General features: G+C 48.1%; 3 protein-coding genes across 3 annotated transcripts; 2 read left to right on the forward strand and 1 right to left on the reverse strand.

The window, feature by feature from the left end:
* Nucleotides 1-1,411: 1,411 nt before the first annotated feature.
* UCRPA7_1476 (putative aliphatic nitrilase protein) lies at nucleotides 1,412-2,578 on the forward strand (the record flags this gene model as incomplete). Its single annotated transcript, XM_007914056.1, has 3 exons — nucleotides 1,412-1,569; nucleotides 1,636-1,822; nucleotides 1,916-2,578. 3 exons carry the CDS (start codon nucleotides 1,412-1,414, stop codon nucleotides 2,576-2,578), a joined length of 1,008 nt encoding a protein of 335 aa, XP_007912247.1.
* Nucleotides 2,579-6,944: 4,366 nt separating this feature from the next.
* On the reverse strand, nucleotides 6,945-8,650 carry UCRPA7_1477 (putative beta-galactosidase protein; the record flags this gene model as incomplete). Its single annotated transcript, XM_007914057.1, has 3 exons — nucleotides 6,945-6,993; nucleotides 7,044-8,365; nucleotides 8,612-8,650. 3 exons carry the CDS (start codon nucleotides 8,648-8,650, stop codon nucleotides 6,945-6,947), a joined length of 1,410 nt encoding a protein of 469 aa, XP_007912248.1.
* Nucleotides 8,651-10,017: 1,367 nt separating this feature from the next.
* Nucleotides 10,018-11,838, forward strand: UCRPA7_1478 (putative mfs maltose permease protein; the record flags this gene model as incomplete). The annotated part of the gene is made up of 3 exons (XM_007914058.1): nucleotides 10,018-10,298; nucleotides 10,402-10,740; nucleotides 10,788-11,838. 3 exons carry the CDS (start codon nucleotides 10,018-10,020, stop codon nucleotides 11,836-11,838), a joined length of 1,671 nt encoding a protein of 556 aa, XP_007912249.1.
* Between the last annotated feature and the right edge of the window lie 346 nt (nucleotides 11,839-12,184).

Genomic DNA, 12,184 nt, shown 5'->3' on the forward strand with positions numbered 1-12,184 from the left:
AAGCCGCCTGTTTATCGAGACTGTCGACTTGAGAGATAGGAAGGCGATCTCGCATACTTCCCCAGTAGACGTGCTCTTGAATTGGGCCACTGATGCTCTCTCTCAAATGAGCTGCGCCTTCTGGGACTGTTGTGGAGAAGACCGTCTCAAAACGTTCGATAGTAGGAAAAAATACCTCCAAGAACCAACCCTGTTGCTGTTGAACTTCTCGGTCTACAGTGGCCCACCATTTGTGGAATCCACTTGTTGTTGACCACTCCTCAAAGGCCACTCTACTCGGCCAATAAGCTAAAACAGCAATGTTATAGAACCCATCCATATCTGTCTCGGCAGCGACTTCGAAGAATCCGGGACGTGAGCCAACATCCACTATGTCCGAGGTAACATATGAAGAAATCGTTTCGACAGCCTGACCATCGTACACATCTCTCGCTGCGTATTGAGCGCCAATGACAGCCAAAGTCAAGTCTTTAGTGTCTCTTGGAAAGCGCGAAGTGTATAGCTCAAATGGAGGCTTAAATCCTGGAGGAGTCTTTGCGGATAATGTACGTTCTGTCTTGAGCCATGCCGGAATTGCAGATTCTAGCTCCATCTCAACCGTCGAAGTTTTTCTTTTCTTGTTGACAGTATTACTGGACTAGCTGGGCCTCAAAACTCCTGACAGCTCGTGGACATTTATCTTGCCAGACCACATCCTCATTTCACTCTGCGGCCAGATTTGGACTACTAGAGAAGGGCGGGACCTCATGGTGGATCCACACTACGGCTATTGAGGGCTCCCTACCAAGATTGTAATAGATGTTATTCCGGCAGCCGTGGTAGTACCAGACGAGAAGAATCGTACTACTATTCTGCCATGAAATCATGACTCTTCTCACTAATTAACCTCAAGCACCCCAGCGAAAAGTCTTAACACATTGATTTTGGATGTGGATGTGGATTGGTCGAGCAGATAGGATAAAGCTGGCCCGGGGGTGGGTCCACGCCCCTTGCGGATCTACGCAGGCCTAACCCCACATCATGGAGCCAGTGAGACTCGACTTGGGCGTCATCCATATCGAGCCATTGGCCAATGAGATGCCAACCTGTGACTTTTACATCAGAACAACGATCAACATGTGCGATAGGGTACTGCTCAACCGTCGTGGTGAATCAGATGAAACCAGATAGGCTTGCAATATCAATGCTATTCTGGTTACGAAGGCTTAGAAAGTCAAGATAGGATATTGCTCAACCGGGACGAGCCCATTGGAAGGCTGATCTGGGTCAACAAGCGAAGTGGCATTATGGCATGTTATATAAGATACAGAATTCTTCAATGCTTTCTAGGAACATAACTACCAAGAACTCAAAGACAGTTTCTTCCACTAGCTACCAACTGACTTTAAGAATCTATTCTACAGGGACAATCATGGCTCCCAAACTCAAGATTGCTGCCATCCAAGCTGAGCCGGCCTGGAATGATCTTGAAGGAGGCGTTACCAAGTCCATCGCACTGATTGAAGAAGCTGCGAAGCAGGGCGCCAATGTTGTCGGCTTTCCTGAGGTCTTTATTCCTGGGTATCCATGGTAAGTCGCTTGGATCGCGGGCACTAAGAGCCATTTCCCTTATGATCACCGTAAGCTGACACTCAGGGGCACAAGGAGCATCTGGGCCAAGTCTCCAACTGACAATGCAGCTTTCATGGACGAGTATTTCCGCAATTCTCTTGAGAAAGACTCGGACGAAATGAAGCGAATTTGTGCGGCTGTCAAGGAGGCAGGCATCTTCGTCGTGCTCGGCTATAGTGAACGGTATAGAGGAACTCTGTACATCGCACAGGTAGACAATCACACCACTTTTTTTTTCGTTTTTTTCTTAAGAACTTGACGTTAATATTTACCGCCTCTTTCATTACGCTGACCTTTAAGTTAGTCCTTCATCGATGAGAATGGAGACATCGTGCACCACCGCCGCAAGATCAAGCCAACACACGTCGAACGTGCCTACTGGGGTGACGGCCAAGGTGAATCACTGCAGAGTGTTGCACCAAGTACGGTATTCCCAAAAGTCAAAATCGGTGGCCTGAATTGCTGGGAGCATACTCAAACTCTTCTGCGATACTACGAATACGAACAGGACGTGGACCTGCACGTATCTAGCTGGCCGCCTCTGTGGCCGCACCCTCTCAAGGACGGCAAGCCCGATCCGGATTGGCCGGGTCACATCACCGATGATATTAGTCTGACATTTTCGCAAATTCTTGCTCTCGAAGGCACTTGTTTCGTCATGGTGTGCACGCAGGTTGTCAGTGAAGAATCGAAGAAGCGTTGTCGCCTGGACGAGTTCGGATACGCCACCAATAAGTCTGGTAGCGGTGGTGGCTTTAGCATGATCTATTCTCCTTGGGGTCAAGAGCTAGTCAAGCGCCTCCCGCCCGGCGAAGAGGGCATCTTGTATGCTGATGTTGATCTCGCGGAGAAGGTCAAAGCGAAGCAGAACCTTGACACCGTTGGACATTACTGCCGGCCCGATCAGCTTAGCCTACGCGTGAACAGGTATCCCGCCAGGCCTGTATTCTATGCAGCTGAGCCCTGAGAGGCCGCCGTTGCAATCAGTGGAGCACTTAACATAGGATCTGCTTTTCGGCATTTGAAAGTAGCTGCGCTAGTGATATCCCATGCCGCGGTGGTGGGATGGATGATAAGATAAGAATGTGGAGGTTTGACTTTGGTGCATTAGTGTGATTATGTTATCAAATTACCTACTATTGGCGGTATCTTGAGAACCCCGATAAATCGAGACAATCGTATCTATATTGCGCGAGGGCTTGCGTGACTCTTTGGTTGATGAAAAACTGAGCGCGGAGTTGTCTAACGGTCGTACATTTGAATCCACATACTTCAGATCATGTTAGCGCCATGGACTCAATCCCATTCACAGCATGAAGGCACAAAGAGGCAACGCGTATCTACAGCCTGTCTTGCTTGTCGCGGAAAGCGCATGCGTGTAAGTATGATCAGCTCCCCCATTGTACGCCCCTAGAAAGCTGGTCGATATTGACGCGTTATGTCGCTGTAGTGCGATGGTAAGCAGCCAGTCTGTGGCCCTTGTGTGAAAAGGGGAAGCGATTGCGAATATCAGCATGCAGAGAACAAACGCAGGTAAGCACTTCCGTGGCTATGCATGCAAAATGAATAGCTAAAATCTGATCAATCTATTTCTATAACTGTTAGAACGCCAAGCAAGAAATATGTGGAGTCTTTACAAACCCGGATAAGCCAGCTGGAGGCCCAGTTGGTCTCCTTGGGCTCGCAGATCGCATCTGCTAGTTCTCATAGTCTCGATACACAGGCATTGGAAACACATGAGTCCGAATCCTCACAAGAAGAGGACGAGACAGACCCTCTAACAGAGTTGACTGGCCGTGTTGGTCGTCTTACTGTTATCGATGATGGCCAGCTCCATTATTTTGGCTCACAAAGCTCTTACAACCTAGTTCAAGAGCCAACTCGCAACGCCACAGCCCACTTGCCATCCATAAAGGCGCGAAGACAAGGCTTGGCTGCAACGGTTCAGCTCGGAAAGCTTGTGACGGTGTCCAGTGAGGTTCAAGAAGAGTTGCTTGAGTTGTACTGGCGCTGGCAAAATCCCTGGAATTATGTCGTCCACAAAAATAGTTTTCTGAAGAGCTTCAAGGGTGAAGATGATGGACGTTACTGTTCGCCTCTTCTATTGTCATCAATATTCGCTATAGCCTCGCGATACTCTGATCTTCCCGAGCTTTGTTCCAACCCGGAGGATCCGAGCACGGCTGGCGAAGCATTCTGCGAGCAAGCTAAGATTCTTCTCTTGTACGAAAGCGAGGCACCCACTGTCACAACTGTCCAGGCTGCGTGCCTCCTAGCTCTGCGTCTTATGTCAGATGGTAAAGAGGCTCTGGGGTGGCTGTATTGCGGTAAGTGCTGTATACATAATCTTGTGAAAGACATTCTTGGTAACAGTTCTAGGCAATGCAACTAGAATGGCACACAATCTTGGGCTACATTTGGACTGTTCGAAATGGATTGCAACTGGGTTCTTGTCAGAAGACGAGGCAAAAATAAGAAACATAACGTGGTGGGGATGCTACTTTGTTGACAAGTAAGTTGTGTCTTAGCCTGACTGTCCCCACCATAGACATCAACAATGTTTGCTGATTAAATTCACAGACTCTTCGCGCTGGGCCTAGGTCGGCCAAGTAGCACTTCCAGATCCACCATTACCTGCCCAAAGCCACGCCTAGATGGCGATGAAGAATATGCTCCTTGGGCAGCCGAATCAGACCTATCCATTTCTCTTGGTGCTCACTCACACATTGCATCAACATCTTACTATAACTCAGAAAGCATGACGATTGCCTGTGAGGCGTTGGATATCATGTAGGGCAGGCAGATAACCTCGTGAGATGCAATTATTAATCAGCTGACACTTCATAGCTATGCGGCAAATAGCAACCTCTCCACTCAACAGCTCGAAGATATAGTTAGTAAAACAGACGTGGAATTGCAGTCATATTACAGAGCACTACCGAGTTATATGCGCTTGCCAACTTCATCCAGGGTACCCGCGCTCCCACATATCTACTTATTTCAGTATGCTCTGCCTAACGAACAAAGGTACCATGGCTCGCTGACAATACCCGCATAGCATACAGTATCACGCGCACTTAATACTTCTACATCGGCCACTCGTGCAGAAGAAGAAATCGAAACAAGCCATGAGCGACAGCGGATCGCCTGAGGCAAACAAGGACAATGGTGAAAAGCAAATGAACCAGCACATGGCGACATGTTGCCATTCAGCTTCTGAGATAACAAGATTGCTGCGACTATATAGGCAACACTATACTCTCGTGAGTCTCCCGTCATCTCTTTGCGAATTGGAGACGATGTAGGAGGTTACTCCTCGCTATACACTGGGAAGATATAGCAAGTTAACTCTAAGCAGCGTCGAGTTCCTATTGCGGCTGTACATCTATGTTTCTCAGCTGTTGTCATTCATCTCATCAACGCTGGACCATCGAGTCCGCAAAGGCGTCAAGCTATTCGTCACCTAGAGACTTGTGTAGAGGTGCTGCGGGACTTGAGAACAGCCTGGTGCGCTTGGAGCAACCGGGCTTTACGAGCCGTGCAATTAATGGCACGTGAATGGTACCATTGCGAGGACCTATCACAGCTTCATCATTATGAAGATCCTTGTCAGAATGGTGAGCTCGGTGGCGAGCTACGTGACAAAGGAGAAGTGACCTCAGTTGTGGGCGATGATCGAACGCATAACCAAAATGATACAGATGGAATCGAATTATTGAATGCTTCTTATACCTCAGAGATTGAGAAGCCAAACACTTACGATGATGCCAGCTGGTCAGAGATGACTGCACATGAAACAGACCCCTTTGCATTTTTGTTTGACGATACCACAATCAATCAGTCGGGTGATAACGAAGTTAGGGAATGGATCACCGAGCAGGGTTATGACTTATTTAATACGGGTTTCTGACTCATTTCACTCCTCAACCATATGTATCATCATCTGGTAACACTGTTAGCAAATATCATACGTCACCTATATAGTTTACAGTCACTAGAAGAAGATTTCATATGACTTCACTTGATATTCTCATGTGCTTGAGCTTTATGCGTTTTAATGCAAAACTTCATGAGAACAACTCTATCCTTAACGATATGCTGCCTTTCCTAGAATTGGTTTTGTACGAAAATTGAATGTCGCGAAATAGGCTCTGGTCCATATTGCCGTCAATTAGTTGTACGTGTCTTGCATAAGAAATCGGTTGATTATCAGCTATAATACATGACCCTCGACTACTCGGTATTTTAGAAACCTAGAATCTCTGTAATTCTATTCTAAGGTCAAATTAAACGCAAAGTCCTTGTTCAGTAATGCATACTTCGGTAAAGTTTTAGGTCCAATTGCACCAGTTCCCAAGCCATGATGTGCCCAGTCTAATCTAACCAACGGCTCTGTCTTCCTCAGTTTCTTCAGCTCCCATGGGTGAGCACAGCGATCGATATCAAATACGTCGTGGTAGAAGGCATTGAAACTGCAGCCGTCTTGAGTACCAAAATCAGCTCTGATAGACAAGTCCTTGTTTTGTGAGCTGCTGATCTTCACCCATCGCACATCGGCTCGGTTACCACTCTCTTGAGGATACTCGAAATACGTGAAGATTTCACTGAGAGATGCGTCCCAATTTCCAATGCGCTGAGACAATTTTCGGTCTCTGTATGCCTCAGAAGGTCCACGACCGAACCACGTAGCTTGGTCGAGGTCGGATGTCAAATGCATGTCAAAACCAATCCTCGCCAGAGTCTTTGGTGCATTGACACCGAATGGTGTTCCCGAGACTGAGATTTGAAGGTTCTCTAGTGTAAAGCGATAGGTTGTTATTGTATTTATTCCCCACTCCAAACCTTGTGGTGCCGCTCTTGCTGAAACTTCGATAGTTACGGCGTTATCATCCTTCTTGCTTGTAACCGACTTGGTCCAAGACTTGACGTGCTTCAAAAGCTTAGCCGCCCATTCAGTTCCGTCCCCAAGAGCGTCATGATCTGTCATAGGTCGATAGAAGCTTATTGTCGGCGGGCTAGAGATCATGTTTGTTCGCTCTTGACCTCTAGTCCATGACAGGAGGAGACCTCGGAGGCAGTCAAAAGTCCAGGTGGACTTGCTTCCGGATAGTTTCACCACAGACTCGGACAAAAACTCCACGGCAGGACATTTGGTGGGAGTTTCTTCTTGAGGTGCTGGTCCCTGTAACATGAATTGCGCCCCAGCAACTTCGTGGCCTTCTGGACCCCACAGTGTAGCTGTCCTTAGACTAAAAACGATGTCCAGGTAAGTTTCTCCGGATTTTAACCCAAACTTAGTGGTGTCGATCTGTACAGTTGCTGTTTGTCCTGGCTTAATACTTGGAAAAGAAATTTCTGTTGCTTCTGTGCGAAACCCGTCCCCTATTAGGTGCCAAGAGCACTTCAAATGATCAAGACTTGAGAAGTCATACATGTTCTTGAAGGTGAAGCTAGTTGCGGTCCCGTTAATAACGTGAACTGGTTCAAGAGCCTTTTTCAACTCTGCAAGCGCGGGCTTTGCTGTGTGGTCGGAAAAGTTGTATCCATGTGTATTCTCACGACCGTCGTTGATAATGTCGTGGAAGTCCCCACCATAGCCATAAAATGTCTCCCCATCCTCCGTCTGAGTCTCAAGGCCCTGGCTCGCCCACTGCCATACGAAACCTCCTTGTAATCTCGGGTATTTGTAGAAAAGCTCGATGTACTCCTTGATAGCTCCTGATCCGTTGCCGATGCCGTACAGATACTCACATAGTAGTATAGGTTTCTTCTGAGGCGAGGTAGCTTCCAGCTGTAAAACCTCCGGGATCTCAGGGTACATCAGACTATACATATCTACAACTTCGGCATCGCGGTCTCCCTCGTAATGAATGGGCCTCGTCGTGTCGTGTTCCCTGACCCAGTTGAATGCGGCAATTGTATTTTTCCCGTGGTAAGACTCATTGCCAAGAGACCAGATAATGACCGACGGGTGATTTTTGTCACGCGATACAATTTGTCGTTGTCGGTCGACATATGACTCTTCCCATTCAGTTTTGTTTGTAATCCACTCTGTGGCGCGGCCGCACTCTAAAGAGATGACCCCCTTCTTGGACAACTTCTTGTCCTCTTCAGTGAGAGCTGCAAGCTCGACGTAGGAGAAGCCATGTGTCTCGAGGTCGGCCTCATCCATTATCCAGAACCCTAACTCGTCTGCGAGGTCGTACAGGCGTGCATCATTAGGATAGTGGGAAGTGCGAATGGCGTTAATATTGTGTAATTTCATGCGTATGAGGTCGTTGCGCATGAACTCATATGGTACAGCACGGCCGAATTTGGGGTGATGTTCGTGCCTGTTTGTGCCGCGGAAAATAATTCTCTTTCCATTGACAGTGATGATTCCATCCTTGATCTCGACTTGACGGAATCCAACACGCTGAGAGATGGTCTGCTGGGTTCCGTCCCCAGCCTTCAAGATTGCACAATAAAGATATGGGGTTTCTGCAGTCCATTTCTTTGGAGCTTGGACGTCAAGTTTGAAGTTTACATTTCCCGTACCCAATGCCTGTTTGAAAGCCGACGCGACTTTGTTTTTCTGTGCATCGACAAGGTCCAGAGTGACAGTCATCGGTGCGTTCACAAGAACATCCACTGATAGTATAGCATCCACGTAATTATCGTCCAGAAGTGTTTCAACTTTGAAGTCCTCTATTCGCGCTTGAGGAAAGCTGAGCAAGTAGACATCACGGAAAATGCCGCTGAGCCACCATTGATCCTAAAGCTATGTCAGCAGTGATTCGCTACGAGCCAAGAGACTTTGGACGGACTTGGTCCTCAAGATATGTTCCGTTACATCTTTGGTATACAATTACCGAAAGCACGTTGGCCGATTGAAAGGAGACGTGAGGAGTGATGTCGAACTCGGACGGGTTTCTTGATCCTTGAGAATAGCCAATTTCATGCCCATTGACATAAACATGAAATGCCGAATCGACTCCTTCAAATCGTAGCCGCAGCTGACTTCCAGTAAAAGATTGAGGAATCTCGAATGTTCGAACATAATGACCCGTCTCGTTTTCGAATAAGGGAACATTCGGCGGATCAACTGGGAAGGGGAGGCTCATGTTCGTGTAACGAGGGCCAACACCATGGCCCTGCAGCTGCCACATGCCAGGGACTGCAATGTCTTCATATTGAGATAATGCGATGGATTCTCCCAATTCTGCAGCTGGCAAGCTCCAGGGAGAATCATATGCTTTGAACTTCCAAGTACCTGATAGGCATTTAGCAGTAGCTCTTTCTAGGCCACCAAGAACAGCGTCGTTGGTTGAATGGTAATTGAAGAATGAGCATCGAGGCGCTAACGTATTGCGATGGACAATTTTGAGATTGTTCCAGTCCGGTTGTTTGGATGAGGACGAAAAATCCACCAGGGATGACATTATTATTTTGGCTCGCGTGAGAATGAAGAGCACTGGTGTAAGGACCTGGAGAGACTGGGAGAGATCAATCCAGACTTATTTGTGACTTCTGTCGCCGTACGATACGGTCATGAGCTATGGATCCAGGAACACATTCGAGTTGAATAGTCACCTGAATACCGAAAGGGAGATGCGCGCTCGACAGCTGTCGGTCCGACAATTCTGGACCGTGCACAGCGAGAGGGATAAGTACTTGTACCTCAGTACTTCTGTAAGCGAAGTGTTTTGGTGGAGCTGTCAACCCGATAGATTGGAATGGTGGTATGGCGGCAGTCCTGAGTCAGGGGATTGTGGGGAAGCACACTCGATTCATGATAGTACACCTGATTTTACTCAAGCACACAAATCATGGAGGACGCTACGATGAGAGGATTATCTTCGCCCCTGACTCTCTCATTCGAGAACACGTTTTCTGAATATCAGTCGATTGAATGATGCGGCTGATAGAACCAATAGATGTCGGTCCGACAGATGTCAAATCGTCCATCTCCTGACACCAACTTAGACCAAGAGAATTAAGAGGACACTGGGAAGGCAGCCTAGACGCCTTCCCCTCCGTTCCCGGGGTCCGGCCATCCCCACTTCCGGTAATCAACCCAGAAAGTTGTCGGTCCGACAACATCTCCACTAAAGCCCATGTGGGAAAAGCTGGAGAAGTGACTGAGAATTTCACCAGATGCCAGGGCTCAGGTTACTTCCCCATGGGCTATAACACTAATTTAGACTCATAAAGGCACTGATTTTGGCTCATGTGACTCGGAAGAGCACCCCGGATTATTACGCGTTTGGTGGTGATGGCGCCGACCTTCGTCGACTGGAAGAGGTACAAAAAGATCGTCAGCGATCCTCACCATCCTTCCATTCATGATAGTCCCGAGTCATTATCATCAATTGATATCACCATTTACAATAATTATTCCCCTCTGTTACAACATTACACAACGCTATGGGTAGCGATCCCGAGCAAGATCCTGTAAGGGTCCAACAAACCCATCACTCCAAGGAGGCCGACGAGGCTGGGAGAACCAGCGCAGCCTATTCGGAGCATGCCAAGGACGAGCAGACTCTCAAGGCCAGGAAAGCCGCTGAGAGAGAGCATGACCTGAGCTGGAGAGAGTCTCTTAGGCTCTATCCTAAAGCAATTGCTTTCTCCCTATTATTTTCATCGGCTATCATCATGGAAGGTTACGATCTTGCTCTGATTGGTGGTTTTTATGGTTATACAGCGTGAGTTTTCTGTTCTATCTGCTCTCCATCTCCAGCAGTTCCATTTTCAGTAGTACCATAATATACCAGCACAGACAACAGCTAATGGATCACGCTATTGTAGATTCCAGAACAAGTTCGGCGACCAACCCGGCGACGGCGGTGTCGGCAAGGTCATTTCCGCAGACTGGCAGACCTATATCCAGAACAGTGGAATGTGCGGCCAAATTGTCGGTCTCTACATCAACGGCTACGTCACGGATCATTTTGGCTTCAAGAAGACCATGTTGGGTTCCCAAGTCCTGATGATGGCTCTCATATTTATTCTGTTCTTCGCCCAAAACATCCAGACAATCCTGGCAGGCAACACCCTGTTGGGTATCCCGTGGGGCATCTTCCAGACTTTGTCCATCAATTATGCCTCTGATGTAGCCCCTGTCATTCTGCGGCCGTATCTTACCACGTACGTCATGCCATTATCTCAATACGCCAGAGTCTGACTTCTTGTAGATATGTGAAAATGTGCTGGGTGTTCGGACAGCTGATCAGCGCTGGCGTGCTTCGTGGCTTCCTACATTACCAAGGAGATATGTCTTGGCGTATCCCTTATGCGATCCAATGGGTCTGGCCTCCTCTGATCATGCTCGGAACTCTATTCGCTCCAGAGTCTCCTTGGTGGCTGGTCCGTAGAGGTCGACTTGAGGACGCCAAAAAGAGCGTTCTCAGCTTAAGCTCCTCCAAGGCCGGGGTTGACTTTGACCCCGAGGACTCCGTGGCCCTCATGAAGGCAACTGACGACCTCGAAAAGGAACTTTCCACCAGCACCAGCTATTGGCAGTGCTTCAGAGGGGTTGATCTGCGCCGCACTGAGATTGCCGCTGTCTCGTATTTAGCCCAGGCTTGGTGTGGTACCTCCTTGATGGGCTACTCGGTGCAATTCTACGAGCGTGCTGGTCTGTCTGATGATCACGCCTTTGATCTGAACATCGGTCAGTCCGCTATGGGCATCTTGGGTGTACTAATGTCTTGGGTTCTTTTGGGTAAATTCGGTCGCCGCACCATTTATATGTCAGGCATTTTCCTCTTGCTGCTTATTCTAGTCACCGTCGGTGGCCTAGGATTTGCCGACCCCGACAATGCTGGCCCGTCCTGGGCGATCGGCACCCTTCTTTTGGTATATACTTTTGTATACGACGGCATGGTAGGACCTCTCTGCTATGCTATTGTCGCCGAGGTGCCATCAACTCGTCTCAAGGTGAAGACAGTTGTTTTGGCAAGGAACATATCCAACATTGCTGGTTTTGTCAACAACACACTCATGCCCCGTATGCTGGGTGTCAACTCCTGGAACTGGGGTGCAAAGACGGGTCTCTTCTGGGCCGGATTCTGTTTGGTCATTCTGATCTGGGCATATTTCCGCTTACCAGAAACCAAAGATCGCACTTATGGCGAGCTTGATATCTTATTTCACAACGGTGCCAGCGCCCGCAAATTCTCAAAGGCCCGTGTCGATCAATTCGCTAGCAATGGCGATGCACAGATCAAGCATGAAGGCGACTAAGGCCGCTACGAAGATCAAAGTCGGCAGCAATGCTGTCAGAAGCCTAAGTACTAAACATAAATCACTGGTGGTGGAGTTCAAGGCATGGTGATGGGGTGGAGGTTGAGAAGATGGTTAAGTCTCTGATTCCTGTGTATTCACAGGTAGCTTGTGGCGTAGATTTATCGAATGAAATACCCCATATACTTACAGCAGTAGTCATCCTATCGTTCGAGAGTGAAAGATGGTAGAATGTAAACAGCTACAATATTTGGCCTGAGATGCATGCGTCATTCATAAAGTGTCTACATTGAAGCTGTCAAGAGAACTTCCCCCCAGCCGCAGAGCTCGATAGCTCAATGTATCT

This window comes from Phaeoacremonium minimum, assembly GCF_000392275.1.
Source record: "Phaeoacremonium minimum UCRPA7 unplaced genomic scaffold PA7_03_scaffold_108, whole genome shotgun sequence".
In the NCBI taxonomy this organism is placed as follows: domain Eukaryota; kingdom Fungi; phylum Ascomycota; class Sordariomycetes; order Togniniales; family Togniniaceae; genus Phaeoacremonium; species Phaeoacremonium minimum.